Source organism: Diuraphis noxia, unplaced genomic scaffold, assembly GCF_037042655.1.
Source record: "Diuraphis noxia isolate RWA-SAM2 unplaced genomic scaffold, SU_Dnox_SAM2 contig0003, whole genome shotgun sequence".
Classification (NCBI taxonomy): domain Eukaryota; kingdom Metazoa; phylum Arthropoda; class Insecta; order Hemiptera; family Aphididae; genus Diuraphis; species Diuraphis noxia.
In genome coordinates, this window is record NW_028301713.1 from 17,416,457 (window position 1) to 17,432,078 (window position 15,622).

Below are 15,622 nucleotides of genomic sequence, written 5' to 3' on the forward strand. Positions count from 1 at the left end.
TATTTGTTCGGTAGAAAAGCTTGAAAATTTAATACAAGGCTTCTAACACATTGTAACAATAGCAGTTAAAAAATATTAAAAATTCGTAGGCACGATTTTTTTTATAAGCATTTAAAGTTCAAATTTTGACTAAATACGTAAAAATTACGGCAATGTTCAAATTATCTTAGTTAGAAATTCATAAAAGTTTTCCTTTTTAATTCTAAGATTTGAAAATTTAATACAAGGCTCATAATATATTTTTACAATAAAAATTGAAATATAAAAGAAATGCGTAGTCACAATTTTTTTTTTACAAGCATTCAAAGTTTGAATTTTGACAACATATGTAAAAATCACGAAAATTCGCAAATTATTTCAAACTAGAAATTCATAAAAATTTTTCTTTTTAAATCTAAGATTTGAAAATTTTTAATAATCTATAATATATCCTAGACAGATAAACCGTCTTCGCTCAGAATCGTTTTTTGTATACAATGATATAATATCATTGGGTTCAAATTTAATTCCATCCATTACAGTAACCCACTTGTAATCTACTGTACAGCAGAGCGACATACACGACTTACCCGCTTTTTACAATAGCAATTGAAAAATAAAAGAAATGCGTAATCACAACTTTTTTTTACAAGCATTCAAAGTTTGAATTTTGACTAAATAGTAAATACGTAAAAATTACGGCAATGTTCAAATTATTTCAAACTAGAAATTCATAAAAAATGTTCTTTTTAAATCTAAGATTTGATTTTTCATAATCTATAATATATTCTAGACAGATAAATCGTCTCCGCTCAGAATCATTTTTCGTATACAATGATATAATATCATTGGATTCAAATTTAATTCCATCCATTACAGTAACCCACTTGTAATCTACTGTACAGCAGAGCGACATCCACGACTTACCGGCCTTTTTTTTAAACATTAATAACCATGTGACCTATATAAACAATTATTAAATCATGATTTTTTAATACTATTTATATAAATATGCATTTAATTTTCCTGTGATTCTATACTGCAGTCTTAAAAATAATTTTTTTCAAATTTTGTTTTTTTTTCTTGAAAATCATTTGCCTGTAGGCGCCAATATCCCCTTCCAATTTTTTTTTTACTAAATTATCTCTTTATTTTTGTGTGTGCACAATTTTTGAACATTAAAAACCGTTTGACCTATGAGCAATAATTCAGTCATGATTTTTTAATACTACTTATTTATATATATGCATTTAATTTTCTTAGGATTACATACTGCAAAGGTCTTCTGAGTGTAGTCATAACATATAAATTCTTCAAAGTTTTTTTCTTATTTCTTGAAAATCATTTGCCTGCTGGCTCCAATCCCCTTTTCCAATTATTTTTTCATATTTTTTCTTATTTGATATTTATGTATACAAGTTTAAATCACTAATAACAATTTGGTCAATAATAATTATTAAATCATGATTTTTTAATTCTATTTATATAAATATGCATTTAATTTTCTTGGGATTACATACTGCAGAGGTCTTCAGAGTGATGTCATAAAATATACATTTTTCAAAATGTTTTTCTTATTTCTTGAAAATCATCTGCCTGCTGGCTCCAATCCCCTTTTCCATTTTTTTCTATATTTGATATTTTTTTATACAAGTTTAAATCACTTATAAAAACTTGGCACATAAATTAAATTTTTTGTAATAACATACTAAAAACTTAAGTATCTGTGACTGTGATAGTATGATATTGATAAGAGGTTTTGTCTCCAGACGCTCGTGATTGTTGGTAGCGTTTGAGGTTATGTTTTCATTGTTTAGAGAGGGAAGAAAATAAATATAATATGATTATAATAAATAACAACAATAATAAAAATGCTCAAGTCTCAAGTATTCGACGGTACACGATCAACGCCGACGGAAAACAAAATAATGTTATAGACAATCCGAAAATACTCTACGTCGCTTGAAGAGCTTTGTAATTGTCGTTACAAAAATGCGAGTCATTATAATATAATGATATTATCAGACTTGTTAGTTGCTGGTTCTAAGCACCTAGGTACTTTTGACGCAATGAAAGCGTCCGACGAGGACGAAGAAGAAGTGGTCTTGTGATCTCTGCTGCTTCGGTGTAGGCGGTGGACCGAGGTCGGTGGTATTACGAAATTTGTCGATCGTTAAATTGTCGTCATGTACCCTGGTTCATGGCTGTGGGCCCTCTGGTTGCTGATGGTCGGCGCGGTAGCAGCTCAGAAAACGGCCGCTGCGGTGGCTGTAACTTCTACAGACATTGCTGCTTGTCCGGAACGATGCATCTGCCCAAAAAAGAGGGTGAGCGACAAGTTCAGCAAAGTTAAATGTGGTGGGCTCGATAAGCCTGTCATGTATCTAAGCGAAATACCCTTGGTTCACCTGTCTAACTTTACCGGAGTCACATTTTTGTAAGTCATGTAAACTAATGTATTCACCTAATCTGTATTCTTTGAATTAACTATATGTAATACAGTGTGTGTTTGTACTTAGGGATCTATCAAGCAACGTTATTGCTGCTCTGCCCACAAACGCTATACCTATTCTAACTTTACAAAGGCTGTAAGACTATTTTTTAGTATAATTGTGTACTAAATGTAATTTAATGTTCCTATGTGTGTTTACAGAGATCTTACTAAAAACCTAATTTCCATTATTCAAGATGGAGCATTTCGCAGCACACCAAATCTTAAAATATTGTGAGTTGTGTGAATTGGTGCTGTGTAATGATGTTACTAATAATACCATTATATTAAATTGTAGGACACTGACTGATAACAAACTCAGAAATCTATCTCAAGGCATGTTTGAAGGGCTCTTTTCTTTGGAACAATTGTAAGATATTAATCTGAAGTAGCTACAGTATTCATCAATTGCCTAATTTTAAATTGCTGTAAAATAGCATGGAAATATAAGGTTATAATCTCTTTACTGATAAATACATCTATTTTACAGAAAAATAAACAAAAATATGATTGCACAAATACCAGGCAATACGTTTACATTTTTGAATCAACTCAATAGATTGTAAGTATTAACTATTTGTTATTTTTTACTTATATTAGTTATTATAAAACATTGATCTTCATACTTTCATTTTGTGTGCTTATAGAGATATATCAGATAACCCATTAGTTTGTGATTGTGAAATTTCTGGTTTTATTGAGTGGGTAGATAAAAGAAAAGTTAAATTGGGACCAAAATCTGAATGTCATGAACCAACTTCGTTGAAAGATACACCAATTAAAAATCTACATCTGGATATGTTAAACTGTGTGCGCCCAAAATCAAATATACCTCCAACCATTGAAATTTTACCCTACAAAAATCTCGTAATTTTAAATTCATTTTTCATTTATTATACTGGTGTTTAAAACATCATTTATGTAATTTTGTGTATTTATTAACTATTTGTAATTTCCCTTTTGTGTAAAGATTCTTTTTGAAGGAGATTCAATAGAACTATTATGTCGCGCTGTCGGCACAGATACTCTAGAAGGTATAATTTTGACTTGGAATTTAAATAGTAATGATTCAATAACTGTTACTGACGGAGATTCAGAAAACACTGGTTTAATTCAAAGGTTAGTGATAAATACTATCAATTTTTACTTTTCATAAATTACATTTACAATATGTTTTACTGTTTGATTTTTACAAGTCAAATTTATAATTTTAAATTATATGAGCTTATTATGAAAAACATTAATATGCTGTGTGTATTTTAAAATGTTGACTGGAATTCTTTTACAGTAATTTGTCAATAGCGAAACTTAATTCAAATCATACTGGAAAATATGAATGTAAATTGAACTCTTCAAGTGGAACTGGAATTCAATCAGTTTCGCTGACCGTTATTTCAAATAAAACTAAATTCTGTGGAGTTGAAGGTGATTTTACTATTTACTATAGTACATAATATGATTATAAATGTTTTACATTATTTTGTATTGGTGTATTTTAATTGAAGAATTTTTTTAATAAATTTAGAAAGTAAAGGTAATAAAGGAACATATGCTTGGACTCGTACTGTCTCAGATGTAACACCTATTAAAGAATGTCAAGCAAATGAAGAAGTTGAACCTTTAGCTAGAGGTACAGTTAGTAGACATTGTAATTTGAATGGTGTATGGGAAGTACCTGATACTTTAGACTGTCCTTACACAAGTCCAACCACTCGAATGTTTTACACACAATCCAAAGTATAAAGATTATTAAATATAACTTATACTAAAATAATAAATTTCATTTTTAAAATTTTTTCAGACAAATGATACTCATAAAGATAACTCAGAAATAACAGCTAGGAAATTATTTAATTACACAAGAGATCATTTAAATGAAATTAAAGATAATCTTGATATTAGTTTTATTGCAGACATAGTTGATGACTATTTGGATGTAATACGCTATGAAAAATCGGTATTTTAATTTTATGTTTTAAATGCGTTTCTTTAAATTTAATATGACTTTATATTTATCAGTTAGCACCAATCGTAGTTGATTTAATAAGTTTAATGGCTGAATTACCCAGAGAATTACTATTAGCTGCTCAAAAAAATGATAAATCCACATCCAGACTTGTAAATGCTTTAGAAACTTCTTTAGAATTTACTTCAACAATAAATTCTCGATGGGTAAGTCGAAAATTATAATGGTTTTTAAATATTGTAATACAATTTACGAAATGTATAGTATATGCTTTTTGATTTTAGACGTCAGCTATAGCAATGGAAGAATTTATTATTTCAAAAGAAAATTTCAATGGTTTAATATGTATTTGGGGTCGAGATCAAGATTCTCCAACTACAATGAATTCATTGATGTGTCATGTTTATAACAATGATAGTCTTTATCAAAACAAAGTAAATTCATATTACACTTTATTCAGACACAGATTTCTAATATTAATTTTTGTTATATTTAAATTTGTTAAGATAATTGAAGCGTCAATAAAAGTACCAAATTCATTATTTACGAGTGACTCAAAGAAAGATTTGTTTAGTAATGAAATTAAATTAGTATTCATAGTGTATGAAGATGGTAAAATGTTTCCTGAGCCGATGATAACAGCTGAAGACAATGTCACATTACTGCCTACAGAAATCAAATCTTGCATTTTAGTGACAAAATTAGTTGGTGTTGAAATGGAAATTGTACCAGAACCACTTATCTTAACACTACGTCAACCTGAAAATTATGATCATTATTTGACAATGAGACCAAGCCCATCGTGGTGGAATCCTTTATCGGGGTTATGGGATATAAATCCAAACACGAGTTGTCAGCTAGCACGCATTACTGGTGGCATGTTGGAGTACACGTGTAATAGATTTGGTTATTTTGCATTGACCATGAGTCCAACATTAGTGCATAATATTTTTCCACCTACAAACATGTACGAAAATGTTATTCATTCTTTAAAACCTTAAATAATGTTAATTTTTCATTTTAATGTTTTAGTACTGCTATAAAAAAAACAAAATTGTTTGCACATACATCAATTTACATTGGGACATTTGTTGGGAGTACGTTTCTTTTATTTTCAGTCACTCTCTATGTGGTACTCAATAGCAACATACAAATGGCTAAAAAATTGAAACACTCTCTTCCCAATACTTGGTTTGCAATGTCAATGTTTTATTTAATCTATTGGTTAGTTAAACACATATAGAAAGTAAATGTTTGAAATGTATTTAATATATTTATATATATATTATTTTTTTACATTATATTAGTAATGGAATTCATCGGACTGAAAATCCTAGAACTTGCCAAATAATAGGATTGCTGATTCAATTTTTTAGTTTAGCTCCATTATTTTGGATGACAGTGACTATTAAGTAAGTCTTTTAAAATTATTTTTTGATTCTATTCATAACTATTCAATCTTAACAATTTTTATTCCAAAAGAAAAATACAACTTAAATACAGGAGTATAAAATACATAGGTACAATAGATTGGAGAACTATTAACGTATATCATTATCGTAACCAGTAAATAAAAACATTGTGTTAATTAAGTGGTAGAGATAAATGTAGACTATTACAAGAATATGTTGTTTGAGTTGTATGGCTTTAGGTAGGGAAATGAGGAAATTATTTTTGGACATAAGTGAAAGTACAATCACCTGAAAAGAGAGAGAGCACTTGGCAGCTCTTTAACCCTTTATCTTTGGTGCAATTATCTGAGAAGTTTTTCCCCATTTTTAACACAACATAATGGCAATAGTAAGCAGGTAAATTATTATATTTCCTAGCTGATAGTATTAGTACAGTGGTATCTCGATTAACCGTGCTTACACTTTCGAAAATTTAAAAATAAGTATGGACTGTAGGTATTGTATTCCTAGTTATAATCAAACATTTTATATAACACAATATGTATACAATATCGACAAACATATTAATGACATTTTTAACAATAACAATATAATAAAGATAAATAAAATTATACATACGTCGATTAAAAAAACAAAGACTGATAACATCATATTTTAAGCCCTGATAAACTAGTTATGTATGATAATAAGAATGTATAACATTATTGTATGTATTTCTAATTATAATTAAATGAAAAATATAAATAGTCTATAAAAAGTCTCGATTAACCATGGTTTCCATTTATCCGTGTAACCCCCTCCACAACATTATCCCAGATAATTGAGATTCCACTATAATTCAACTTAATAAAATAAAACTTGATAGGTATGGCTGCTTCAGATTTATTTAAATGAAAAAATAATAATAAACCTTTATGTAGAGTGATGCCTATAAATACTAAATGTATAGCATCTTTGGTAAGGTAGTTGTATAATTTAAATAATTATTGTTCTACTTTTTTTTTCTTATAGAGTTTTGTGTAAACGTGTACATAAACCATTTCTTCCAGCTGGCACTCCTTCTGACGACGGTGGTGGTATGAATATTCCACATGAAAATGTTGTGGTAAAAAAACCACTATTGGGTATATATATGGTTGGCTGGGGCATACCAATGTTATTGTGTGGTATGTCAAGTGCTGTCAATTTGCCTGGTTATGGAGGACACGAAGGAGATTACTGCTTTTTAAAACCGGGTCCTGCTTTTGGTTTTATTCTAAGTGTTGCTTTAGTAGTTGTTATCTGTATCCTCTTCCTCAGCTTAATTATTTCCTGTGTTGCCAATGATCTTGACTCCAACGTACAACTTTCAGAAGGTACTCAGGCCACTGACTTAGAACTATTGGATCAGACAAATAGCATGGTGGAACACAATAGTTGTCGCAGCCTCACAACTCCGTCAAGCAAAGTAGAAGATCCCGAACAGTCTCCTGTTGTCCAGTTAAGATTTTTCAATGGAACTCTATTAGGATACTTGTTATCTGTTGCAATGACTTATTTTAATGTAGCAGTTATGTACAGTCCTACTATACAACTATGGTTGGGTGTATGGTTTGCTTGTTTCAATATATTTCAAAACTTTTTGATAATGTGGTTTTATATATTTGTAAGAAATGATGTTCAGAACGCATTTGTAGAACTAAAAGAACATCGCTGGGGGAGAAAAAAAGTTGTAGATTCAGTCCGCGCTCCTTCCATTAGGACTGATAGTTTTCAATCTGTGAGACCAAAGTCCAATAGTGAAGTTGTATCACTGCAATCCTTTAGATCACCTCAATTACAACTTGTTATGATGCGACATCAGTTAAACGCTGAACGTCAAATTGATTATTACAATCCACATCAAATAACTGTGGCAAAGCGGTTTTTCAAAAAACAAAGGAGGAAACAAAATAATTTACCTCGACGTCCGCCTTTGACTTCACCGGAACTAACAGACAATGGTGCTTACTATTGTCAAAATGGTAAAACCAATCATTTACGGCTGGAACTAAAGCAAAGTGGTGTATTCTCAGATAGTGCCATTACTGATCATGAGTATGTGGAGGTAGATGGCCGTACACAATATCAACATAAGTATATGCAACCAAGAGATTACTCTACTGAAGAATTTGTAACCAGCCAAATGAGTGGTGCTAGTTGTGAAGGTATTTCAGACAGTGTCACTGACTGTGGACGGAACATAAGCGAAAAAGAAACTTGCAGTAGTCCTCATGTGATAGTATCTGACTGTTCTAGTGCAAATCCATTAAATCACACATATGAAACAATTACGCCAAAAAAAGAGAGATGGGCGGATGCCAACAAAAGAAAAAAGGACTTGAGAAAATCTCATAAGTCATCTGGCTATACACTTGCCAGAACTAATAAATCAGATAGTGATGAAAATGACGAGACTTGTGTTTAGAAAAATAAATTTCATGGCTGAGTTAAGGAAACTTTATCGTATAATGATGCATTTCCCGTTGTAATTAACCTTTCCTAGTTGAAGTATTAAAATATTGAGTATTAAACATTTATTTATTAGCTATATGAGCTCTAAATAATTATAATGTATTTTTTGTGTTTGTTTATTACTGACTCTAATAGTGTTTTTATCCATGTACTTCCTATGTATTTTTAGGTATTAATCATATTATGTATTTTTGTTGTATAAATAAATAAGGCATATTATTATTTTTAATTTAAATTTAATCTTAATTGTAGAATGATTGATGCTATTTGTACAGGTTAGTAATAAAATATTCCCGCCGCATTATTCAAATAAATTTAAATTTTTGTTTCTTATTTATTTATACTTAATAATTGTGACTTAAGTTTAACACTGACATATTTTTTATAGTAGTTTGTTTATTTTTAGCAATTTAAATTATAAAATGTTTTTGTACGTTTTATGATTATTTGAGTTGTAATTAGTTTTAATTTTGTACCTAGTTTTTTCAGGTAATCCAGCTGTACTACTGCCATTTTTGTTTGTTGTTTTTTTCTTAAGTTTATATGATATATAAAAATAATTATTTGTACAATATTAAACTAATATAAAATAATGACTATTATTTTGAACAATAGTTTTAATATTCATATCATTAATTAGATATAATTTGTTTAAGTCACAACTAACATTATTCTGTAGTTTTACTATGAATCCCATTTAGAAATAACATGTAATTAAGTTTTTGAATTAGGAATTATTATAAAAACCTTATTTGTGTGTATACAATAATAGAATTTAAGTTGTGTATTTACTAAAATCAGGGATTATTAAGATCTTGTAAATTATTTATAAGCAATTATTATAAGAAAATCTAACTGGTCAAGTTTGAAAGTTGTATAATTTTCTAAATATCGTAATAATATGTAGTGGGTATGCAACATAAATATTTTTAAATTCTACAGTTAGTAATAGTTGCTGCTCAATTAAACTAAAGTAAAATTTTAAAATTTTAACAAAACTTTAAACAGTATTTTATGTTTATATATATATATATATATATATATATTTACCAATATTAAGTTGTGGTTAGTAATTAGCAACTAATAAGATTTTTTTTTTAGATTAATGTTTAAATGTTTTTACTTATTACATACTATGTATAATTTTTTTTTACTTTTTTACTATAAAATTTGCATTAAATATGTATGAAAAATAAGTACTTGTATCAAAATATAATCATTATATATTTAATTATTTAATTATTTATATTTAATTATTATTTACTACATACATATATAGCCAGTTTAACATACATTTTGGGTATCTTATCCAAATATAAATGTAAATTTGTGATATGTTAACTACTACAACTGAATTCCTTAAACAAATACATTTTTTTCAGGAGAAGTATACAGGGTGTCCCACGAGGATTTACCCATTGCGATATCTTACAAAATAATGGAGATATCAAAATTCTGGTTTTATAATAAAATTCATAGGGATATGAACTACAATTACTTCATTTTAAAATTTATTTTAATGTTTTTGTAAAAAATTTAAGAAATATATTTTTTTATTTAATTGTTTCCAAAAAAATTGACTTGGCAATTTTGTAGGATTTATTTTTCTGAAAATATTGACGTTTCAAAATTTTATTTTTATTAATTTCCTGATTTCTAATATTTTTTCTAGTTTTGAAGAAATGAATGCGCGGGGCACGGCGGGTCACATGTTTGATAACATTACGGTGTTAAATAATTTGCAATTTTTCTCGAAACTAAAAAAAATATTAAAAATCAGGAAATTAATGAAATTAAAATTTTGAAACGTCAATATTTTCAGAAAAATAAATTCTACAAAATTGCCAAGTCAATTTTTTTTGGAAACAATTAAATAAAAAAATATATTTTTTAAAATTTTTTGCCAAAACATTAAAATATAAAATAATTGTAGCAGTTCTTATCCCTGTGAGTCTTATTACAAAACTAGAATTTCGATATTACCATTATTTCGGGAGATATCGCAATTGGTAAATCCTCACGGGACACCCTGTATATAAAGATAATAGAAAAATTTCTGATAAAAATAATATGTATAGTCAAAATATTAAATATTGAAAAATGAAATACTTTAAAATAATTTCTCACTTAACGATCTATTTTACACACACTTTTGTGAGTTAAAGTGTACCAAAAAATAAATAAATTTTTCATGTTATATCCATTTGATAGAGAAACCCATTATTAAATAAATTGAAAAATTGTCCTTCAATGATTTTATCCGATTTTTATTAAGTAATTATAATGCAATCTACTGATAGAAGAACATGAATTCAAATCTGGAATATTTTATTGTATTTTGGACAAAGTAACAAACATTTTTGACTTATAACATTATAGTTCCTTATGCAAAATCTTATTTATGTGATATAGAATGCGAAAATCAAAAAGTACCTAATTTTTTTTTTCCTAATCCATTTTAAATATAAATTACTGGAACTAAACATTATTACTAAGCGTGCGATACACGGTTTTTGAATTCTACACTTTTAAGCCCTTAAATTGCCTAACTAAAACGCCGTATGTGTTAACCGTAAAAGTTTTTGTGTTAAATACGATCATTGCCAAAAAAAAAAATATAATAATAATAATTAAGCTATAAGAGCTAGAGACTACTGACAATTTTGAATTACAAACCAAATTTAATTGTATATATGTACCTCCTAAATGAAAATATGTATATTTCAACAATATGATCAAAGGTGTATCAATTTTTAATCAACATATTAAAAATATGTTTAAAAATTAAAGGAATTTCAGTGGTTTTGGTAAGAGTTTAAACAATTCATATATACTAAAGAATACAGCCTATAATATCAAGCTTCTTAAATACAAAAAAATAAAGGAAAACTCACTTTATAAGCGATCAATTAATCAGAGGTCCCATTCAAATAGCGTGTCAAAGATAAAAATTATACACTGGGAACACTGCACACTGCAGAGGACTGCAGTCTACTATCTGCAGATTCTTTAACCTGCAAGAAAACTAAATTTTTCACTCGATCAAATAGATTACTTAAAAATGTAATACAAATGTCCAATAAGTTGTTAATAATTTAATTTAAAAAAAAAAATTGAGTGCATATCCTCAACAATTGTTTATGATTATATGCTTATTAGTATAAGTTAGATTTTTGACGGAATTCCTTAAAATCTCAAAAAATGTTGTAATAATTTTTCAACTTGATAATTGATTCATTTTTGTTTTTATACAGGGTGATTCTTTTAAGTAGGTACACTAATTATCTCGAAAAGTATTGACTTTTTTCGAGATATTTTTTTACATGGTTTCAAGTTGTTAAAAAACCAACCTTTTTATTAAAAAATTATATTTTTAAATATTTTTTATCCTTATAATTTTTTAAGTTTTTTACTTTTTTGAATGACAACATAGAGTTTTAATTTCATATTCCAAAGCAAAATATTTTTCTAAGTATTTTGATTCATAAAAATCGAATTTAGGACGATTAGTTTATGAGTTATATGTATTTAAAGTTTAGAAAAGCGGAGTAGTGGACAAACACTGCGGGGTAACCCCGTACCACTCCACTCTGCCAATCTAAACATTAAATATTTATAACTCAAAAACTACTAGCCCTAAATTCGATTTTTATGAATCAAAATACTTAGAAAAATATTCTGCTTTGGAATATGAAATTAAAACTCTATGTTGTCATTCAAAAAAGTAAAAAACTTAAAAAATGATAAAGATAAAAAATATTTAAAAATATAATTTTTTAATTAAAACGTTGGTTTTTTAACACTTGAAACCATGTAAAAAAATATTTTGAAAAAATTAAATACTTTTCTTGATAATTAGTGTACCCACTTAAAAGAATCACCTTGTATTCAAGTTAATTTAGAAAGTTAGTATTAGAAGATTCCCCACAGGTTTTCTACCTTTAATATAAAAATAAAAACACCAGGAAATAATACTATATTTCATTAGAGTTTTAATTTAAAATGTTCATGATATTGAATATTCACCGATGAATAAAGTAATAAATTTGAATTTTCATTTATTGATTATTGATATTTTATTTTGATTTAAAAAATAATAGCTGCAGATAATTCGAATTTTTACTACATATAGTAAATACTTATATTAGTTTTTCCCATACATTGAAAAATTTTCAAAATATTTTGAATCTTTCCGAGCATTTTATAGGTATAAGAAATTTTTGAAGTTTAACGAAATCGAAATTCTGATAATTGCTAAAAAAAATTAGTTGAACTTCAGAAAATTTGTCTTTTCATAAGTACCTAACATTAGAAAATGAAATAAAAGATTTTTTATATAGCCATGAGATATTTTTGATTTTATTGATTCTTTTTACAATTATGGTTGACAAAACGTCTTTTGCTCAAATACGATTTTTGTATGCAATTATTAATAATTGAACTCAAATATTATGTCCATCCATTTACAACTACATTCTTGACGACTATTGTACATGCAAAGTGGTACACGCTTTTATACCTTTTTATTGTTAAAATTTGCTCGAAAAATAAATTATAAATTAAATTACTTTTATTCCAGTAAATGTATTAGTTGGCGATTCGTAGTACACATTATAACGTCAAATTTATAATTATATTTTTTCATTGACGTGAATGTTATTAATAGAAAGTTCAAATTAAAAACTTAATCCTATTATCCAAATTAATGAACTAAGTAAATATTATAAATATGGTGACGGACAGGCGGAAATATAATATTCTCGACTACTCTGCGTTAAAAACAATTTAGAATTTATCACGATTCAATCGTTTCTTGTGTTTAACTCATAGTTACTCAGCAGGTGTCAAGGTCAACTACAACTAAAAAAATATGTTAACATTAATAAGTTTTCCGTTATAATTATCAGTTATTATCTCATGATTAATGGTATGTATATATACAGAGTGTCCCGCAAGGATTTACCCATTGCGATATTTCACGAAATAATGGAGATATAAAAATTCCGGTTTTATAATAAAATTCATAGAGGATAAGAACTACAATTATTTCACAATGATGTGTGTTTTTTTGTGTCTGTCATCACGTTTTGGGCAATAAAAGTACTTCGATTTTCGACTTCAGTCCCTCATTTGATCAGAAAGTGAATCTAGGTTGGTATTTTGGGGCGTTAAAAGTAAAAATTCCCAATATCTTTCTTAATAGTTGGGATAAACAAACTAAAAATTAAGGAAAAAACGGGAATTTTTACGAACAATCAGTTTTCGACAAAATCGTTTTTGGTTTTTGATGTAACTTTAAAACAAATTACCATAGATACATGAAATTTTCACCAAATCTTTATATAAGTATATTCTATCTACCGTGCAATTTTTTTTTAGACTTAAGTTGAACTATTTATAGGCATATGCAATTTTCGATCATTATTAGTTTTTTTTAAATTAATATCGATAAAAATATATTTGTTGGGTAGAAAAGCTTGAAAATTCAATACAAGGGTCTTAACATATTGTTACAATAGCAGTTGAAAAATAAAACAAATTCATAGTCACAAATTTTTTTTATAAGCATTCAAAGGTTGTATTTTGACAAAATACGTAAAAATCACGAAAATTTGCAAATTATTTTAAGGTAGAAATTCATAAAAATTTTCTTTCAAATCTTAGATTTGATTAATAATCTATAAAATATATCCTAGACAGATAAACCGTCTCCGCTCAGAATCGTTTTTCGTATACGATGATATAATATCATTGGATTCAAATTTAATTCCATCCATTACAGTAACCCACTTGTAACCTACTGTACAGCAGAGCTACATCCACGACTTACCCATTTTTTTTTATTTAATAATTTCCAAAAAAAATTAAACATAGGTATTTTGTAGATTTTATTTTCATACATTTCCTGATTTTTAATATTTTTTTCTTGTTTTTAAAAAAAAATGAAATATGATTATAACTATTAGGAACACAGAAAGTATTCGGCCGGCCGTTTGAGAATGCGTATGGTGTGGCGGGTCACATGTTTGATAACATTATGGTGTTAAATAATTCACCATTTTTCTCAAAACTAAAAAAATTAAAAATCAGGAAATTAATGAAAATAAAATGTTGAAACTTCAATATTTTTAGAAAAATAAATTCTACAAAATTGCTAAGTCAATTTTTTTGGAAATAATTAAATAAAAAAATATATTTTTTTAAATTTTTTGGGAAAACATTAAAATATGAGATAATTGTAGTTCTTATCCCTGTGAGTCTTATTACAAAACCAGAATTTCAATATCACCTTTATTTTGGGTGATATCGCAATGGGTAAATCCTCACGGGACACCCTGTGTATAATGTATATTATAACTTATAAGTGTATACCTACTGCTACAGAGTGCAGATATTATTGTTTAAAATATTATAATCGATGACAATACATTACAATATCACAATTTTTATTTATATTTTGTATTGTTATAAAGCATCAGCGTCTATGGCCATGAGTATTTTGTGAGGGGTTACGGTTAATTCAGTAGTACGCGAGTATATATTATGTGGAGTGATGCAGATTTGTCGTTAAAAACCCGGATGATCACCCATCCGAGAGCTAGAGACGCCGGCCAATGCTTGACCGCCGCACTGCACATTAGCGACTGCGGCCAACCAACGCCATACCAAACCCATACAGTTTATTATTGTTGTAGGTATAGGTTTTTAATCAGGTAAAACAATTTATATTAATATATTTTATATTTACACGTGTAGGTATATGACTATTGCAGACTAACCGATGGAAATTCCTGACTGTAAATTGTGTCTTAGCACAATGCCACAATGTATATATCGAGGTACCTACATATTATTTGTATGTATAATTTATTCTCGTATTATTGCCTAGGGCGTCTATTAACCTTGCTAATATAATGTGATGCCTTACGTCAAGACAGACAACTATTTAAATTAGTTCCATCAAACGAAAATCAAATTATGTTTAAAGATGCTTAATCATTCTTAGAGTACTTGTATGAGTATACATGATTAATAGTAGAAATAATCATAACCTAAATATTAGAATATAATGATTTTTTTTATTATTTATTTACTGATCACCGCCGCCTCAGCAACATATCGGTCATTGGCTCGGATTGATCGGTGAAGTGTTTGCAAATGTATAATTCTCCGTCTTGCAAAATCATAGCAAATACCTATTTCAAATCAACTTTCAGCAGAATCCATTAATGGTTTGTTGGTTATAATATTATTTGATTGAAATGACCAAGGCCGTAACTG

General features: G+C 27.8%; 2 protein-coding genes across 3 annotated transcripts in view; one reads left to right on the forward strand and one right to left on the reverse strand.

Moving 5' to 3' along the window:
• Nucleotides 1-11,328, reverse strand: part of LOC149056883 (uncharacterized) — a 145,542-nt gene extending 134,214 nt beyond the window's left edge. For both annotated transcript variants that reach the window (XM_089225077.1, XM_089225078.1), the window contains exon 1: nt 11,236-11,328. The gene's annotated coding sequence lies outside the window, so the exon portion shown is untranslated. The remainder of the gene's footprint in view (nt 1-11,235) is intronic.
• Remo (Remoulade) lies at nt 1,809-9,583 on the forward strand. The gene is made up of 16 exons (XM_015513223.2): nt 1,809-2,416; nt 2,499-2,567; nt 2,633-2,704; nt 2,769-2,840; nt 2,961-3,032; nt 3,118-3,337; nt 3,441-3,589; nt 3,759-3,895; nt 3,996-4,207; nt 4,272-4,427; nt 4,490-4,642; nt 4,721-4,870; nt 4,943-5,403; nt 5,469-5,660; nt 5,744-5,848; nt 6,860-9,583. The coding sequence occupies exons 1-16, from the start codon at nt 2,166-2,168 to the stop codon at nt 8,292-8,294; spliced, it is 3,906 nt and encodes a 1,301-aa protein (XP_015368709.2). The 5' UTR covers nt 1,809-2,165; the 3' UTR covers nt 8,295-9,583.
• Nucleotides 11,329-15,622: the final 4,294 nt, after the last annotated feature.